The sequence below is a fragment of the Mobula birostris genome, chromosome 5, assembly GCF_030028105.1.
Source record: "Mobula birostris isolate sMobBir1 chromosome 5, sMobBir1.hap1, whole genome shotgun sequence".
NCBI lineage: Eukaryota > Metazoa > Chordata > Chondrichthyes > Myliobatiformes > Myliobatidae > Mobula > Mobula birostris.
The window spans coordinates 101,237,933-101,256,829 of record NC_092374.1 but is presented as its reverse complement, the minus strand read 5'-3'; the positions used below and the strand labels follow the sequence as shown (position 1 = coordinate 101,256,829).

Below are 18,897 nucleotides of genomic sequence, written 5' to 3'. Positions count from 1 at the left end.
CTGGAAGTATTAGTGGGTGAGGGGAAGAGGTGGTGAGGACAAGGGAGGGAGAGAAAAGTTGCATTGAATGGGTAGGGAATGTGGGGTTGGAGACTGGGAGGGTGCAGGGGGGTAGAGTAGCAGGATGGGTAGGGTGATCATGAATGGGGAGGGGGTGTTTGGGGGTTGGTAGGGGTGATCATGAATGGGAAGGGGGAGGGTTCAGGTTGTAGGTAGGTGTGGGATGGAGAGGGAATAGGTGCTGGCTTTTCGGGCAGGGTGTTACTGCTGCTGTATTGAACCTATGCCTGTGCCCGCAGCTGACGTCTGCCCTCAGGACCACAAGCTGCCCGTAGTTGCCATCGTGGTGGTGGTCTTGCTGTTGCTGCTGATCATCATCATCATTATCATCTACCTGATCTGCCGGAAGCGTAGCCCTGCTGGCTACCAGAGCCTCTGACCGCACCTGGCCTGGACAGTCCCCTGGGCAGGGGTGCCACTGTTAGAGCAACTTCTGTTGGGGTATGAGGATGATGGAATGGGGGGGGGGGGGGGCTTCCCGTGCTAGGACCTGGGACTATTTCTCCTTCGCGTGTTGATGTGTCAAGTGATCAGAAAGCAGATCAACCAGGTCTGAACTCGGACTGTGTGCGTGTGTGCTTTGGTTTGCTTTATTTTGCAGGGGGCATTGTTCAGGAACGATCTCTCCTCCCTCCCCATCCATTATCCTGCCCCTCCGCCCCATTCCAACTCTCAGTGCCTGCTATTTTCAATTGTGTGTTGGGTGGGGGTGGGGTGGGGGGGGTGGAGATTTAATGTCTAAAGAATCAACAATGAGAGCACTGGCTACTGGCACTGTTTGTGTTCTGTCTTCTCCTGCCCCAGCCCTCCACTCTGGAGCCCTTTCTCAGCTCAGTGGTAGCGGGGTGGGGAATTGAGATTGGAAAGGGTAGTGTTGGGGTGAGATGGGGTGGTGAAGGGGTAGGAATAAAATGGACTAAAAGCAGCACATCAGGGCTAGCACAATGGGCTGAGTGACCTGCTGTGCAGCACACCACCTCTTTTTGACCCACCCTTTAATTTGCAGACCCCAGGACATCCTCCCTGGAGAGGAGCGGGGAGGGGCTCCGGGGCTCACATGGTGCAAAGAGAGGTAGCGATGGGTGGGGGTGTAGGGAGGGACTAATGGAATCGGAGAGGCATGTCCTAGGAGGGAGGGGCAGGACTGTTGTGCCAGAGGACAGCCAGGGTCAGTCAAACCCAACTCCAACTATCTTCAAAATTGTGTTTGTAATAAAAATGGTAAACTTCTGCACCCAATTGTTTCTGTGTCTTTTTCTCTGCTACCCCAACTTATGAGCTACGGGGTAGCAGAGCAGCATCCTTCTGGCCTCAGGACCAAAACCTTGCCCGGTTTAGGGCTGCAATTCAGCGGGGCCATTCACCAACCAATCCTGTTGCAGTGTGAATAAGGGGTGTGCCACTGACCAAGCCATCTCATTGGACCGTGTGAATTCAGAGCAGGGCCACTGGCCAATTAGGACATTAGCTGTTTTAGGCAGGATAGAGTGGGAGAAATTACAGGGGGAGGGTTGGTGTTACCAGTTAGGGAAAATGTCACTTGAGTGCGTAGTCAGGACACACTGGAGAACTCATCTATTGAGGCTTTCTGGGGGAAACTGAGAAATAAGAAATGTATGACCACATTAATGGTGCTATATTTCAGAACACCATGGGAATTACAGGAACAAATTTGTAGAGAGATTGCAGGCTGTTGCAAGAAACATAAGGTGGTTATAGAAGATGACTTTAACTTTCCACATATTGACTGGGACTTCCATAGTGTAAAAGGACTAGATGGGATAGAGTTGGTCAAATGTGTTTAGGAATGTTTCCTGAATCAGTATGTAAAGTCTCAATGAGAGAGAGTGCAATGCTTAATCTCCTTTTAGGGAATGAGACAGGGCAGGTGACAGATGTTTGTGTGATGCAACGCTTTGCTCTAGTGATCATAATGTCAATAGCTTTGAGGTAAATATGGAAAAGATAAGTTTGGTCTGTGGGTTGAGATTGTAAACTGGAGCAAGGCCAATTTCGATGGTATCAGAAAGGATCTGGCAAGTGTGGATTGGGACAGGCTGTTTTCTGGCAAAAGTGTACTTGAAAAGTTTGAGGCCTTCAAAAGTGAACTTTTGAGAGTACAAGGCTTATATGTGCTTGTCAGAATAAAAGGCAGCGATAACATGTTTAGGAACATTTTTTTCCAAGAGATTGTGGTTAAGAAACAGAAGGATCCACATAGCAAGTGCAGGCAGCTAGGAACAAATGAGATACCCAAGGAGTATAAGAAATGCAAGAAAACACTTAAGAAAGAAATCAGGAGGACTAAAGTTGCATGAAATTGTTCCAGCAAATAAGGTGAAGGAGAATCCTAAGGACTTCTACAGATATGTTAAGAGCAAAAGGATTGCAAGGGACAAAACCGGTCTCTGGAAGATCAGAATGGTAATCCATGTGTGGAGCCAAAAGAGGTGAAGGAGATGTTAAATGAATTTTTTGCATTGTATTGGATTGATATTCATCCACCGTTGACGTTGAAGAGGACCTCGACACCATTATGATGGTGTCAAGACTAGCGTGTGATTTGGATTTAAGTGAGGGAGAGTTGCGCAGTGTCAGCCCCACTCTCTCTTCCCAATTCCCATCTGGATCCAACGGCAAGACAGAGTAGAGACGGCTGGAGATGGGACTAGGCGCAGTGGATGACCAGGACATCTTCTGTGTCTTGTTCTCTACACGTTCCACGACGCTTGCAGAGACCTCCTTCTTGACCGTTGGACCTTCCATTGGTCTCGTCCGCTCAATCCGCCGGAGTCTGTCTTCACATGCTGGGATAGACAACTCCCTATCTCACCGAGGGTTTGAGACCCGTCAGCTACCCTCACCTGGTTTAGCCGGCTTGTTGAAGCCGTTGCCTGGGGTGTGGCTGCTGTCGCATGCAAACAGCTACGCATTGTATTTACTTGGGAGATGGACACAGAGTCTTTAGAAGTGAGGCAAAGAAGTATACAAAATTATGAGTGTATAGATAGGTGAAATGCAAGCAGGCTTTTTCCACTGAGGTTGGGAAAGACTAGAGGTCATGGGTAAAAGGGGAAATGAGGGGAAACTTCTTCACTCAGAGGGTGGTGAGAGTGTGAAACGAGTTGCCAGTGCAAATGGTGGATGCAATTTCAATTTCAACATTGAAGGTAGGTTTGGATAGGTAGATGGATCAGAGGACTATGGTCCGGGTGCAGGATAATGGGACTAGGCAGTGTAAATGGTTTGCATGGACAAGATGGGTTGAAGAGCCTGTTTCTGTGTTGTAGTTTTCTATGACTCTATACCATAAATGCAAACACCCTTCCCATCTCCATCAATCCCTTTGTCACTGTGACTACCTCTATTAGGTCTTCCTTCAGCTTTGTCTCTCAGGGAAAGTGACTCAGCTGGATCCTTCCATTCCCCAAGTAGAATCCCCCACACCCTGGGTATTCCCCTCCACGCACATGCGTCTGACAAACCCTGCGTGCTGGTCTCCCTAAGGTCTGAGTCTGGCTTAATACAACCCCTGTATGTATGCACACTCACACACAGCTGGAGGGAGTCAGCAGATCAGGCAGTATCTATGTAATACCTTGGTTTAAGACCACGCTTTATGTTATTAATAGTTATGCTGTGGGTATTTTATTTTCTGTAGATTTTCTTAAAATGCAATAAGTGTTCCTTCAGTTACACTGTACAATCGAGCATTTAATTTTTGCTGTTTAAAATAACAACTCAGTTAAGTTAGGCTTGTTGAATTAGCCAATAGGATTTGTCTCGGGAACATTCTAGCAAGAGCATGGGGAAGAAGTCAGGGAGCCATTCTTCAGAGAGAGTGGGAACGAAGAAGGAGAATAGAGATGGACAATGAACAGAGCAGAATGTGGTGAAATGCTCACAGCCCACTTTGAAGGATAGATAATGGAAAATCCTCATGCAGACAATGGTCTCACAGAGACTGTGCAGATAACTTTAAGTTAGCACAAGACATTGGAGAAAGTTTGACACCCTTTTCCTTCGACATAGCATGGTTTGTTTTGCTTGGACTGGGTTTTCAGACAAAACCGTTTCAGTACTGTGAGTAAATGAAGTGAAACAAACTGGATTGATAATGCAATAATGAGCTCCAATGATAATGTGCATGTTATAGGTACGTGCTCACGCATACACACACAAAATAAATTCGGCCCTTTGATTATTTTGTATTATATAGTATTATTTTGCTATATTTTGTCAATACAATTTGATCTAAGTTTATACTGGTGTGAGTTATTGTTTCCTGGTGAACAGTAAATTAGCATAGGTACGTCAGTGTTCGTACAAGTAACAGTACTAGCTTTCCCTTAAAGGAACACTCACACCTTTATGTCTTAGGCTACGTCCACGCTACGTCAGATAATTTTGAAAACGCCGGTTTCGAGTAAAAATGACAGGCGTACACATTCTGATTGCTATTTGCCATGCAAGAGTTATGTAGCTTTTAGGTTGAATTCACCATAATACAGTAACGTTAAGCAGAACAAACAGTTGCCATTTTGGGCTGAGTCCCTTCAGGCCTGGTAAGGAGGGGGTCCGGCGATGGATGAGTGATATCTGGGGAAGGTGGATAGGTGGGGGGAGAAGGGTGGTATGAGGAGCTGGGAGGTGATAGGACGAAGAGAGAAGGAACCTATAAGGGAAAGAAATCGTGCACTGTGTTCGGTGTTCTCAGAATCAAGGTTATTATCACTGGTGTGTTGTGAAATTTGTCTTGTGGCAGCGGTACAGTATAATGTATTTTTAAAAATATTTAAGTTACAGTAAATACAAAAACAAGTACAAACAGAGAGCAAAGTAGAAAGGTAGTGTTCACGGGTTCACTGGTGCTCAGAAATCTGATGGCAGAGGGGAAGAAGCTGTGTCTAAAACATTGAGTGTGTGCCTTCAGGCTCCTGTGCCTCCCCGGCGCCCCCCCCCCCCGATGGTAGCAATAACAGGGCATGTCCTGGACGGTGAGGGTTCTTCACGATGATTTCCAGCGTCTGCTAGAAATAAAGCCGAGTACTTGCGTTCTCCATAAAGTCTGGGTACAGTGCGACAGCCTTTCCTGCAGGCTGCGATCTCTCTGCCACACCTAGACTCAAACTGTGCCAGCCATCCATCTCCCTCTTCTTACTCCCACAATGTACAAACTACACTTACCATTGTCCTAGTTCTTTTTACCATGATTTCTCCATAAGTTACATCCTCCTGTAATATAGTACTGCACAGATACAGGCCATTCAGCCTGCCATGTCCATTCTGACCCTTTTTGCCCACATTTGAAGTGTATCCTTTGTGCTTTGCCTGTCTAAATCCTCTAAACACTGACTGCATCTAATTCCATCACCTCCTCTGGCACCAACTTCCAGATATCAGAATCAGGCTTATTATCTCTCTCTATACAACAACAGATGTGTTGTTTTGCAGCAGTAATTATTTTATAATTAGTGAAAATTATAAAATAAAGTGTGAACTAAAAAGGAATAACAAGGAAGTGTTCATGGACCATTTGGAAATCTGATGGCAGATTTACAATGTTGTAAAACATTGAATGTGGGGCTTCAGCCTCCTGTATCTCCTCTCTGATGGTAGTAATGAGAAGAGGCCTTGTTCTGGACAGTGAGGGTCTTCAGTGATGGATACTGCCGTTTTGAGGCATTGCCTAAGGAAAGTGGCATCGATGGTGGGAAGGCTAGTGCCCATGATGGAGGTGAGGTGGCTGAGTTCACAGTCTTCTGCAGCTTTTTGTTTGATCCTCTGCATTGGTGCCCGTGTACCAGAGAGTGATGCAGCCTGTCAGAATGCTCGCAGCAGCGCATTGGTAGTAATCTGTGACACACCAAATCTCCTTGAACTCCTAATGAAGTGCATCTCCTCTCCGATGGTAGAGAGCATGTCCTGGACGGTGAGGGTCTTTAGCGATGGATGCGCCTTCTTGAGCAAACGCCTCTTGATGATGGCGGTCAAAGTTGGAAAAAATTGTCACCCCTCAAATTCCATTTAGGCGGGAGGACAGAAAGCACGCCGCGCGCATGCGCAGCCCTCCGGTGAAAAATTATATCATATCCATTAAATAGCGGCTGCGGACAACTCTGATTTGATGAAGACGGATGTGAAAGCACAGAGGAACATCTGGAGAAATTTCTGAAACGCCAGTTCGCTGCTGTTGTTACTGCGCGGTCGGGAATCTTCCGGAGGGAAGGCCTCAAAATCCCCGGCTTTGCCTGCTGTTGGCCACCGAGATTGAGGTCGAATCGTTCGGACAGAGATGGCGCTCAGTACTCGGTGTCGGAGAGCTGATCAGAGGCTCGAAGTTTTCGGATGACTCAGTCGGATTGTGGTCGGGCATGGCAGGGGCAGTTTTTCTTCCTTCTCCCGTCTGTGTGAGATGTGGGACATTTGAGAGACTTTGAACTTTTTACTGTGCTCATGGACTTCTTCATCAAGTTATGGTATTGTTGCACTGTTGTAACTATATGTTATAATTATGTGGTTTTGTTAGTTTTTTCAGTCCTGGTCTGTCTTGTGTTTTGTGATATCACACCGGGGGAATATTGTATCATTTCTTAATGCATGCATTACTAAATGACAATAAAAGAGGACTGCGTGTCTTCATAATCTAATATCCTTGCTTGTACCTATTGTGTATTCAATGTGATTAATGTTGTAAATGCATTGTTGAGAAACTGTTTTGTTCATTGAAATAATTCATTACAGGTTTTATGTAAAAATATGTGAATTGCACACATGATGATGCTATAACCTGATATGTGTGCACCTTGCTTAAAGTAAACACATTTCGCACTCCTTAGTCTTCCTCTCAATTAGCTTAATGTTTTGAAGTTACAGAACAAACCAGCATATTAAACCTCTGTCCTTTTATTCTGGTTGAATTTGTTGCATTTCCCTGGGAACAAGCTGGCAGAAATCCCAATGCAGAATATGTGCTCTTGATTCCAAAGTCTGACCTCTTGCAGTGAGCAGTGACATTGTTTGCAGATCCCTGAGGAACATCCCAGCCAACCTCTCTGTTCTGGGAATGTATACCTTTTCTCCCCCCACCCAGGATTTGTCATCCCGCAATCAAGCAGCCTCCCCGACCCGCAAATGCAAATCAAAAACTTGTAGATGGCTGGAATCTAAAATAAGAACAGAAGGTGCCGGAAACACACAGGAGGTTGGAGAGGAAGACCTGTCAGTGCAGCAAACCATGACCTGGTGCTGCCTGACCTCCTGATTATTTCCAGTGCCTTCTCCTTTAATGATTCATTCTCTGACTCCATATTCCCCAATCCCATACTTTTTGTGTATTACACACAGCCTTACTGAAACTCCTGATTAACTATATCACCATTGCCTAAGCTCCCTTCAAAAATTCAATATAGAACAAAGACCAATAAAGGACCGGCCCACAACATTTCGCCAACCTTTTAACCTACTCCATGATTAATCTAACCATTCCCTTCCATATAGACCTCCATTTTTCTTTCATCCACGTGTTTATCTCTTAACATATCTGCCCCTACCACCGCCCCTGACAACACTCTATATAAAAAAAATCTACCTCTGACATCTCCCCTATCCTTTCCTCCAATGATCTTAAAATTATACTCACTTATATTCTTGTATTGCCCCTGGGAAAAAGGCACTGCTGTCCATTTGATCTATGGCTCTAATAATCTTGTACACCTCTATCATGTTACCCCCCCCCCCCACTCTCCTTCACTCCAAAGAGAAAAGCCCTTCCTTGCTGAACCTATCCTCACAAGACATGTTCCCTGAACCAGGCAGCATCCTCTGTACCCTCTCTAAATCTTCCACATCCTTCCTATAATGGAGTGACCGGAACTGACCACAATACTCCAAGTGTGGTCTGACCATTGCTTTTAGAGCTGCATGCAACATACCCTCGCATCCAATGAAGGCCAACACACCACACACCTTCTTAACCACCCTGTCAACTTGTAAGGCAACCTTGAGGGATCAATGAACGTGGACCTCAAGATCCCCCTGTTCCTCCACATGGCGAAGACTCCTGTCTGTAACCCTGTATCCTGCCAAAGTGAGACACTTCACACTTCTCCAATTGAGCTCGGACTGCCACTTTTCAGCCCAGCTCTGCAGAGTTCAATAAGGCTGCATAAACAAAATGTTTCCTTTTTGAAGATGAAACTGACTATTTTTAGACCTGCATACTGTCTATTCCCTTCCTAGGAAAGATTCCAATTTTTTCCCAACACCACTGGTAAACTGATTTTCCTCTCCAGCCTCGTGGTGCGCTGGGCAGTGTCCTTGCTGTTTCTCTAGTGTTTAAAGATGTTTTATCAGGCTTAGTTGCTGGCTCCAAGCTCAGCCCAGTAGAGATGGGAAGTGTGTAAGGATTCGACCCTGGGGCCACTCACCTCAAAGATCAGTGAGAATACCACTACACTACCAGTCCGTTACTGGTAAACTGACAGCTCTTTGATTTCCCTGCTTCCTTAGTAGTTTTCTAAAACTCTCCACAAGTTCTCTAACACTGTATTGGGACAAACTTCCACTACCTATTAAATGCTTTCAATGGTGTGCACCTCAAAGAGCCTCTGACAACCAAGTCCAGCTCCTGGCCTTCACGTGTGGCTACTAAGCCCGGTGGTACTGTTTCTACTGATGGGAGAAGGGGCAAAGGTGGGTTTCTGGCTCCTTAAAACCAGTCACTTTGGGCAGATGGGGCTCATCAGCCATGGTTGGCAGCTCAGCTAGGAGAAGGAAAACTTTCATCTCAAACCTCTGCTGCCCTGCGGCTATACCCACTCATGAGGAAGGCTTCGGGAGTAAACCCAGAAGAAAAAAAGATGGAGCTGGAGATCCTAAAACAATTCTATGTTGAATTGAATGCTGACTGGCAACTGCTGGTGCCAAACTGTATCGGTCTCTATCTTTCCTTTGGGTTCATCAGACACATGGAGAGGGGGAGCTTGCTACACGGGCTACCCATTCTTGTGTCTCTAGACAGCTAGGACGCATTATCCATGGTCAACTCATGACCGACAAGGGCCTCAGTATGAAGACACAAAACACTGCAAACGCTGGAATCTGCAACCACAAACAAACTGCTGGAGGGGCCCAGCAGGTCAAGCAGCATCTGCAGTAGAATGAGACTGATAACTCCTTCACACAAGGAAATCTGCAGATGCTGGAACTTCAAGCAACACACACAAAAAATGCTGGTGAACGCAGCAGGCCAGGCAGCATCTCTAGGAAGAGGTACAGTTGACGTTTCGGGCTGAGACCCTTCGTCAGGACTGACTGAAAGAAGAGACAGTAAGAGATTTGAAAGTGGGAGGAGGAAGGGGAGATACAAAATGATAGAAGACAGGAGTGGGAGGGATGGAGCTAAGAGCTGGAAAGTTGATTGGCAAAAGGGATACAAGGCTGGAGAAGGGAGAGGATCATGGGACGGGAAGCCTAGGGAGAAAGAAAGGGGGAGGGGAGCCCAGATGCTGCCTGTGTGTGTGTTGCTTGATATCTCCTTCCCCCACTGATGCTGCCTAACCCACTGATCCCCCAGAAAATCAATCGTTGTTTTGGCACTCTATATCTTTTTAACACAAGTTAAATTTGTTTACTAATGCCTCCACTGACTGTTCCCAAAATGTGTGGATGCAGTTCATTCAGACCCTGGCTTCATCCACAGAGTTTGATTTTTTTTTTTATTAAGTGCAATAGTGAACAATAGCCAGATCAGAAATGCTGATCAAGTCAACTTGTTCCCAAAGAGAACTCTGATAGGCCAATCAGATGGTTCACTGCTGCTCAGCAATAGAACACAAAAAAATCATATGTACAATTAAGAAACATTAAAAAATAGAAATACTGGAGTTATGATGATCATGATGAAGTCTGCTGGAGAGATATTTATACACATGCTGTCCTCCATAATGGATTCTGCAGACACCAACAGAATTAACAAACTCATTCATAAGGCCAGTGATGTTGTGGGGATGGAACCTGGACTCTCTGACGGTGGTGTCTGAAAAGAGGATGCTGTCCAAGTTGCATGCCATCTTGGTCAATGTCTCCCATCCACTACATAATGTACTGGTTGGACACAGGAGTACATTCAGCCAGAGACTCATTCCACCGAGATGCAACAGAGCATCATAGGAAGTCATTCCTGCCTGTGGCCATCAAACTTTACAACTCCTCCCTTGGAGGGTCAGACACCCTGAGCCAATAGGCTGGTCCTGGACTTATTTCCTGGCATAATTTACATATTACTATTGAACTATTTATGGTTTAATTACTTATTAATTATGGTGCAACTGTAACGAAAACCAATTTCCCCCGGGATCAATAAAGTATAACTATGACTATGGAATATAAACTCTTCCTGTTTAAATGAACTTCTTCATTGTTCATTATTCCAGAGGTGTGTACGTGAAGTAAGTAGTTCTGTCATCTTTGTGTCGGTTTGTTAGCTTCTCAAGACTCCATTTCCATACCAATCCTCACCTATTTACAGATGACCCTGAAAAATAATGTAGACAGCACAGTACAGGCTCTTCAGCCATGGTGTTGTGCCAGGTTTTTAACCTGCTCCAAGACCAATCTAACTCGCCCCTCCCTTAAAACCCTCCATTTTTCTTTCATCCATGTGCCTATAGAAGAGTTTCTTAAATGTTCCTAATGTCCATGAACATCGTCACAAGTCAAACGCTCCAATTCAGGAAACATCCTGGTAAATCTCCTCTATATATACACACACACACAGCAGGAAGACAGTACAGAATGTTCCCGTAACTCGGCAACTTCCCCAAAGTGCTTCCTGTTTTAAAACGTTTTTTTAAAATACAAAAACCATCAAATAAACCCCGACAATGCTGGAAGCTCTCCGTAGGCCAGGCACACCCGTGGAGAGAGGGAACGTTAACACAGTGCATTGAACACTACTGTACAGAACAGGCCCCTCGTCCCACGATTTGGGCTGACTTTTTAACCTCCTGCAAGATCGATCTAACCCTTCCCTCCCACAAAGCCACATCTTCCAGCCGAGTTTCCCTGGATCCCGTGCCGCCTATCACATTCACTGCTTTACCTTATTATGATCTTACACTTTATTTACGTGCACTCCATTTTCTCTGTAGCTAAAACACATTATTCTGTCTTAAAAATACATTTTTATTATCAACGAATGTATAAATTATACAGTCTTGAGATGTGCTTGCTTAAAGGCAGCCACAAAGCAAGAAACCCGAAACAACCCGATTAAAAAGATAAACACCAGGGAGAGAGAAAAAAATGATGCAAACAATAGAAGCAACAACATTCTGAACCGAAATTAGTCCTTCGATCCGAACCCCAGAGTAGGCCCAAAGCCTCGCTTATCAGTTCATCATGTTAGCGGGCACGGAGCACAACAGCCGGGCATAACCTCAATGCCATGGAGAGAGCGATTATCATTATTGTTTTACTTTGTGACCTGATCTGTATGAACAGTGTACGTGATAATCCCCCTGCATCCTGCGCATTGGAGTCTCTGTAAGGCAGCCAGTCAGAATGCTCTCGTACGGCAAGAGGCTGCACATCCCGAGACCTGGATTCTTTTCCACGGGGAGGGGGGTCGCCGTTTTAGTTTTGATTGTGGCTGCAGCACCAAACAGCTGTCCTACGATATTAGGCAAATAAAACCCTACTTCTTTGAAGTTAAACTTATGATTAGATAGTGTATATAAGAAACGAGAAGGGGCAGGATATTTGTTGCACCAAAGGCCAAGCGGGTAGGAACCTTAGACATCGGACCGTGGAACAGTTTGTTTCCGCCCGGACGGTCCGGAATGCGACACTGTGGACGCCGCTGGGTGGGAGGATTGCGGAGATGGCGGTCGCCGAGCTGCTGAAGACTTTCCTGATAAACTTCCTGCTCACCGAGCGCTGCTACGATGAACTCCTCCTGGAGCTGAATTTCCTGCATGGTGGGTCCCCATCGCCTTAACCGCGCGGCGATGGCAAGCGGGCCATATGATTTCTGATCCCCGCACCCGATTGGCTCACTACGGAGCACTGTGACCAAATCTGCTCGGGTCTAATTGGTGGAGTTGGGTGTCAATCACTCGAGGAGCCCCCGGACTTCGTGAAATGTTGTCCTTGGTGCTGTCGTGGTCGTTGGGACCACTCCAATCCACAACCTATAGGGAGGCGATTTAAAAAATGTTTTATTTTCTATAATATTTTATGTGTAATGTGGTAGATCTATTTAACTTAAAGATTCAAAGTATATTTATTATCAAAATATGTATGGAGTAGACAACCCTGTCTTCCCACAGACAGCCACAAAGCAAAAAAAAACCGTGTTAGCTGTTCAAAGAGTAACATCAAACCCCCCAATGCACAAAAAAGCACAGAGCAAGAACAATGGGGGGAAAAACTGGCGAAAAGCGCAGAATATAAAACATCAAACCATAAATTCATTGAAACAGCCCAGGACTGTTCAGTGTCAGCTCAGCTCAGTTCAGTTTAGCGCAGTGTTTTTTGTTGACTGCTGCCCACCAAGCCGGTCACCCCGAACAAAATCGCACAAGATAGCAACAAAAAGGAGTGACACATCCAACATGATCTACAGGGGCCAGTTCACAAACTGTGTTGATAAAATCTTACCAGGGGCCCAATACTCTGGCAGCATTGAGCAAGAGGGAAAGGGAGATTGTTTGAATGCAGGCATGTTCCTCTGGGAGCAGCGAGCTCGAAAGAGACGAGTCAAGCTCAGGCAGATGGTGCTGAACACCCACTCACCTTCCACTCCCGTCCTCATTGATTTCAATCTTCCTTGGAGAGAAATGGAGTTAATCCAGGCTTCCTTCCCTCCAGTCCATGCTCTTTGCTTGAAACCTCACTGACCTCTCTCAGAGAAAGCAAAATGCCAGATTGTTCATTCGGCCTGAAAACACACCAACAAGATACAGAACACAGTAGCAGAATCATATTTGAAAGAAGTAAAAGCAAAAGAGGTGGTTCCATGAACTGTCTGAAGGATGCAATGTTCAATGGTGCCATCTCCTCCAGTAGAAAAAGGAGTAGGAATAACTGCCTGGTCTCTCTACCCTGCTGTACCCCGACCGACCCACCTCCCAGTGCCACCATCCTTCATACTTCACAGAGCAGCACAAGAAGCAGGCCTTTCAGACTAACTTCCATGCTGATCAAGGAGCCTTCCAGAGCTTGTCCTATTTGCTATCTAGGTATCTGTCCAAATTGAAAATATTGTATTCATATCTGGCTGTACACTTCCTCCAGTGTCTTGTTCCATTAATGTCTGTGTGAAAAGGTTTTGCGTCTGCTCTTTCACCTGGAATCTATGACCACTAGTTTATGATCCCCCAATACTGGGGAAAAGCACTATGAACACACTCTCCTGACCTGACAAACATCCCTGTTGTTCATTCCTTCCTTACCACATAAAACACCCTATCCCGGTTCATGTTGACTCTCCCACAAATGCTGTCCAGCCTGCAGAGTAACCCTAGGATCCTGTATTTTCATTCAGGCTCTGTGCAGGTGAAACATTAACATTTTATCTTCCATTCCTTCCAGTTCCGTGTTTGAAAATCCTCCTCAGCAAACTCTTGGGGCTAGGAATCATTGCGGGATCGGTGATGGGTGAGTACACCTGAACCTAGTACCACTAAAGCAAAATCCACTTCACTAGTCAGGGATTGAGTTCAAGAACCATGAGGTAATATTGTAGCTCTATAAAACCATGATCGGACTACGGTCTCAGTTCTAAACTACAAACTCATCTCCATAGCTACTGCCTGACCAGCTGAATTCTTCCAGTAGTTTGTGTGTGTTGCTTGGAGTATTGCATTCAATTCTGCTCACCTCATTATAGAAAGGATGTGGAAGCCTTAGAGAGGGTGCAAAGGAGATTTACCAGGATGCTGCCCGGATTAGAGAGCTTGTCTTATGAGGATAGTTTCAGTGAGCTAAGGCTTTTCTCTTTGGAGAGCAGAAAGGTGAGGGGTGGTGTACAGGATGATAAGAGGCATAGAAAGGTGAGGGGTGGTGTACAGGATGATAAGAGGCATAGAAGGAGTGGGCAGCCTGCACCTTTTCCCCTCCCCATAGCAGAAGTGGCAAATATGAGAGGGCATAATTTTAAGGTGTTTGGAGGAAGATTTAAGGGAGATATCAGAGTTGAGTGACAGGATGGAGATATGTCTCTACCAAAGAAGGTGTAAGATGCTCTGTCCCTCTGGTAGCCTGCAGATCACCCTTGGGTAAGATGTTTAGCCCTTGTTTAGCCCCCGATCAGGGTCACGTGAAGTGGTGGGTGGTTGTATGAGCAGCTGGTGCAGATCACAGGTCCAGGTTGTGCGACCACTGACACCAGGCAGACAATCTCCACAAACTATTCATAATGGTTGGGGTCACCCGTCTTGTAAAGACACTGCCCAGAAGAATGGCAAACCGTTTCTGTTGAAAAATTTGCCAGGAGCAATCATGGTCAGGGAAAGACTGTGATCGTCCATGTTGTACGACACGGCACGTAACGAATGGACATCAGGGGTGAGTTTATACAGACTGGTAGGTATGTGCAACATGCTGTCAGGGGTGGTGATAGACACATTGATGATAGAAAAATGGAGGGCTATGTGGGAGGGAATGGTTAGATTAATTTTGGAGAAGTTTAAAAGTTCAGCATAATATTGTGGGCCAGAGGGCCTATACTGTGCTGTACTGTTCCATGTTCTATGTAAGGCCTGGGACTACCATTCACAGAGTGAGAAGCAATGCTAACATTTTATCCTGATGAGCATCTTGTGAATGGGAAGGCAGAGAGGCTGCAGTGAGTGCTGTTGTCTCCCCCAGCTCCAGCAACCCAGGTTGAGTGGCGGGTTAGGCTAAAGTGTTCAGAGGGGTCTACTCCTCTTGTTGTCTTGTAGATGAGAGACTGATATGGGCACCTGGAGCAACAAAGATTCTGTGGTTGGGACGCAGCCAAGTGGGTTGGTGAGGTGGGGAAAGAATCGTCATCACATAGGGCCAAATTTCTACATCAGGAAGGGAGAAAGCTGGTACTCAGGGTATTATATCTCAATGCACAGAGTTTAATAAATAAGGTGGATGATCTTGTTGCACTATTACAGATTGTCAGGTGTGATGTTGTGGCCATCACTGAATCGTGGCTGAAGGATGGTTGTAGTTGGGAGCTGAATGTCCAAGGTTGCACATCGTATCAGAGAGATGGAAGGTAGGTAGAGGGGGTGGCATGGCTCTGCTGGTAAAGAATGGCATCAAATCATTAGAATGATGTGACGCAAGATCAGAAGATGTTGAATCCTTGTGGGTTGAGTAAGAAACTGAACTGCAAGGGTAAAAGGCCCCTGATGGCAATTATATGCAGGCCTCGAAACAGTAGCTGGGATGTGAACCACAGATTACAACCGGAAATAGAAAAGGCATATTAGAAGGGTAATGTTATGATAATCTTGGGAGATTTCAACATGCAGGTCAATTGGGAAAATCTGGTTGGTAATGGATCGCAGGAGAGCGAGTTTGTTGAATGCCTATGAGATGGCTTTTTAGAGCAGTTTGTCATTGAGCCTACCTGGGGATCAACTATACTCAATTGGGTGTTATGTAGTGAACCGGAGGTGATTAGGAATCTCAAGATAAAAGAACCTTTTGGAGGCAGTGATCAGACTTGAAATTGTGTTCGACTTGAAATTGTGTTCAGCTTGAAATTTGAAAGGAGAAAGTGAAGTCTGACATAGCAGTATTTCAGTGGAGTAAAAGAAATTACAGTGGTATGAGAGGAGTTGGCCAAAGTAAATTGGAAGGAGATGCTGGCGGGGATGACACCAGAGCAGCAATGGTGCGAATTTCTGTGAAAAATGAGGAAGGTGCAGGATGGATTTATTCGAAAATGAAGAAATACTCAAATGGCAAAATAGCAAAATCATGGCTGACAAGGGAAGTCAAAGTTAATGTAAAAGCAAAAGAGAGGGCATACAACAGAGCAAAAATTATTATTTTTTAAATGTTCTAATTTTCTTTTCCTCCTTTTGCTTTTATATCTTACCCTTAAACAAAATTCCCCTAACCCACCATCCCCGCATATACCATGGCAGGTAATATATTTACAATAAAACACTTCAGAAATATAAGTATAGACAATTCACAGCCATACCCCCACATTCCTTCAAGACGAAGGCCCACACACATCCACAATACATCAGATGATCCAGAATACACTCGTATTACAATGCATTAATCATCCTATGAGGTAAACCATACGCACGTTAAAAGGGGCAAATCCCCAAGTACAATCAAATGCCCTCAACTGGTAGGTAATTCCTTAAAACTCCCAAAATATGACAAGAAAGGTCTCTATTTTGAATAAAACTTTTTCACAGACCTCCTCAGAGTAAATTTAATCTTCTCTAGTTTCAGAAAAAACGTTATGTCCTCTAACCAAGCAGCAGCAGATGTGGGGGGGGGGAGGTGGGCGGCATGGCAGATTTCCAGACCAGCAAGATTCTCCAAGGGGCCATAGCAATGTAAATGCAATGATATCCGACTGGCTTGCATTTAAACCCAAAACATTATCTGCCACACCAAATACAGCTATAAGTGGGCAAGGTCTGCCACAGGAAACAGTTGAGGCCAGTTCATTGGCTATATTTAAGAGGGAGTTAGATATGGCCCTTGTGGCTACGGGGATCAGGGGGTATGGAGGGAAGGCTGGTGCAGGGTTCTGAGTTGGATGATCAGCCATGATCATAATTAATGGCGGTGCAGGCTCGAAGGGCCGAATGGCCTACTCCTGCACCTATTTTCTATGTTTCTATGTTTCTATGTCTCAGTGTCACTCCCAGAACCTCACTGAGAATTTTTAAAACCAGTACCCAATAGACATCAAGCCGAGGGCAAGACCAAAATGCATGCACTAAACCAGGCGAAGAGAAGGAACACCTGTCACAGCCAGTGTTTGTCCCAGGATATATGTCAGCAAGCCTGGCTTTACTTAAATGTACCCTGTGTAAAACTAAATTGTATGAGCCCCAGTCTAGCACATCGTGACGAGGAATGAACCCTATTCAATGCTTTTGCCCAATATTCCTCAGCCAGATCTATACCAAGGTATTCCTCCCACCTGGTCTTAGTTTATAGCCAGAGAAGGCTCCAAATTGACCTAATAATGACACAATAGCAGGACTGCTATCTGCAGGGTCGCTAACATAAAGTAAGAGGTTATCAGCATATAGGGATACACGGTGTTCCATGTCCCCTCTCCTAACGCCGTGAAATAATGTAGTTGACTTAAGTGCAATAGAAAGAGGCTCAATTACGATTGCAAAAAGAAGAGGCGGCAATGGGCAGCCTTGGCAAGTGCCAGGTGTTAATGGGAAATAGTCAGATCGGGAATAATTTGCCTGTATGCCCGCTAAAGGCGAGTGATATAGCTTAACCCAGGCTACAAATATTCTGCCAAATCCAAATTTCTCCAAAACACTAAACAAATATACCCACTCCACTCTATCGAACGCCTTCTCCATGTCCAAGGAGATAACATCCTCCCGACTCAGAGAGGCACTGGATGAATAAACCACATCAGCCAGTCGACTGATATTAAAAAAAGAATGGCGATTTTTAATAAAACCTGTTTGATCACCTGAGATTATCTTGGGAAGGGGGTGTTCTAAACAGCACACAAACACTTTAGCCAAAATTTTCACATCCACATTCAAAAGTGAGATGGGGCGATATGATCCACATTGAGTTGGGTCCTTGTCCTTTTTAAGAAGTAGTGAAATAGATGCCTGTGAAAGAGTAGGAGGTAAGGAACCGTTCTCCAAAGATTCCTGAAACACTTCTAGAAGGACTGGTATGAGCTTATCTTCTATCAGATAACCATCAGGGCCTGGTGACTTACCACTCTGCATAGCTATAATGGCATTATTAATCTCTTCCTGCCCAAGAGCCTGATCTAAATTCTCCACCTCCTCTGATTCAAGAGTTGGTATTTCCAAATTATCTAAAAGACGTTCCATATTTGTTATATCTGAGGGAAACTCTGAGGTATACAGAGAGGAATTAAAAGCTGCAAAGATGTTATTAATCTCTTTTGGATTGCTTGTCAAGTTTTGGCGTGTGTCTCTTATCTGGGGAATAAGTCGTGGTGCAGCTTGACGCTTCAACTGATGAGCCACAAGCCGGCTCGCCTTGTCACCATATTCATAATAGAGGCCACATGTCTTAAGAATTAATTGTTCTGATAGGTTTGTAGATAGGAGATTAAACTACGCTTGCAAATCAAGCAACACACACAAAATGCTGGTGAACGCAGCAGGCCAGGCAGCATCTATAGGGAGAAGTACAGTCGACGTTTCGGGCTGAGACCCTTCGTCAGGACTAACTGAAAGAAGAGATAGTAAGAGATTTGAGAGGGGGAGGGAGAGATCTGAAATGATAGGAGAAGAGAGGAGGGAGAAGGGATGGAGCCAAGAGCTGGAAAGTTGATTGGCAAAAGGGGTACAGAGCTGGAGAAGAGAGAGGATCATGGGATGGGAGGCCTGGGGAGAAAGAAAGGGGGAGGGGAGCACCAGAGGAAGATGGAGATCAGGCAAGAAGTTATTGTGAGAGGGACAGAGAGAGAGAGAGAAAAAAAAAAAGGAAAAAGTGATAAATAAATAAGGGGTAAGAAGGGGAGGAGGGGCATTAACGGAAGTTAGAGAAATCAATGTTCATGCCATCAGGTTGGAGGCTACCTTGCCGAGGCACAGTAACAACTTGCTGATACCTCCTCTTATTTACCTCTCGATCATGACC

General features: G+C 45.2%; 3 protein-coding genes across 3 annotated transcripts in view; 2 read left to right on the top strand and 1 right to left on the bottom strand.

Annotated features, from left to right (window-relative positions):
- LOC140197927 (macrosialin-like) overlaps window positions 1-1,301 on the top strand; it is a 32,194-nt gene extending 30,893 nt beyond the window's left edge. The window contains exon 5 of the mRNA XM_072258544.1: window positions 300-1,301. Coding sequence (XP_072114645.1) covers window positions 300-439 — 140 coding nt within the window. The 3' untranslated portion in view covers window positions 440-1,301. The remainder of the gene's footprint in view (window positions 1-299) is intronic.
- LOC140198392 (rhodopsin kinase GRK1-like) overlaps window positions 1-18,897 on the bottom strand; it is a 569,956-nt gene that overhangs the window by 214,354 nt on the left and 336,705 nt on the right. The gene's annotated exons all lie outside the window — the stretch shown is intronic.
- The window catches only part of mpdu1b (mannose-P-dolichol utilization defect 1b), an 81,710-nt gene continuing 74,695 nt past the window's right edge, over window positions 11,883-18,897 (top strand). The window contains exons 1-2 of the mRNA XM_072258543.1: window positions 11,883-12,041; window positions 13,657-13,722. Of these exons, the coding sequence (XP_072114644.1) occupies window positions 11,945-12,041; window positions 13,657-13,722 (163 nt within the window). The 5' untranslated portion in view covers window positions 11,883-11,944. The remainder of the gene's footprint in view (window positions 12,042-13,656; window positions 13,723-18,897) is intronic.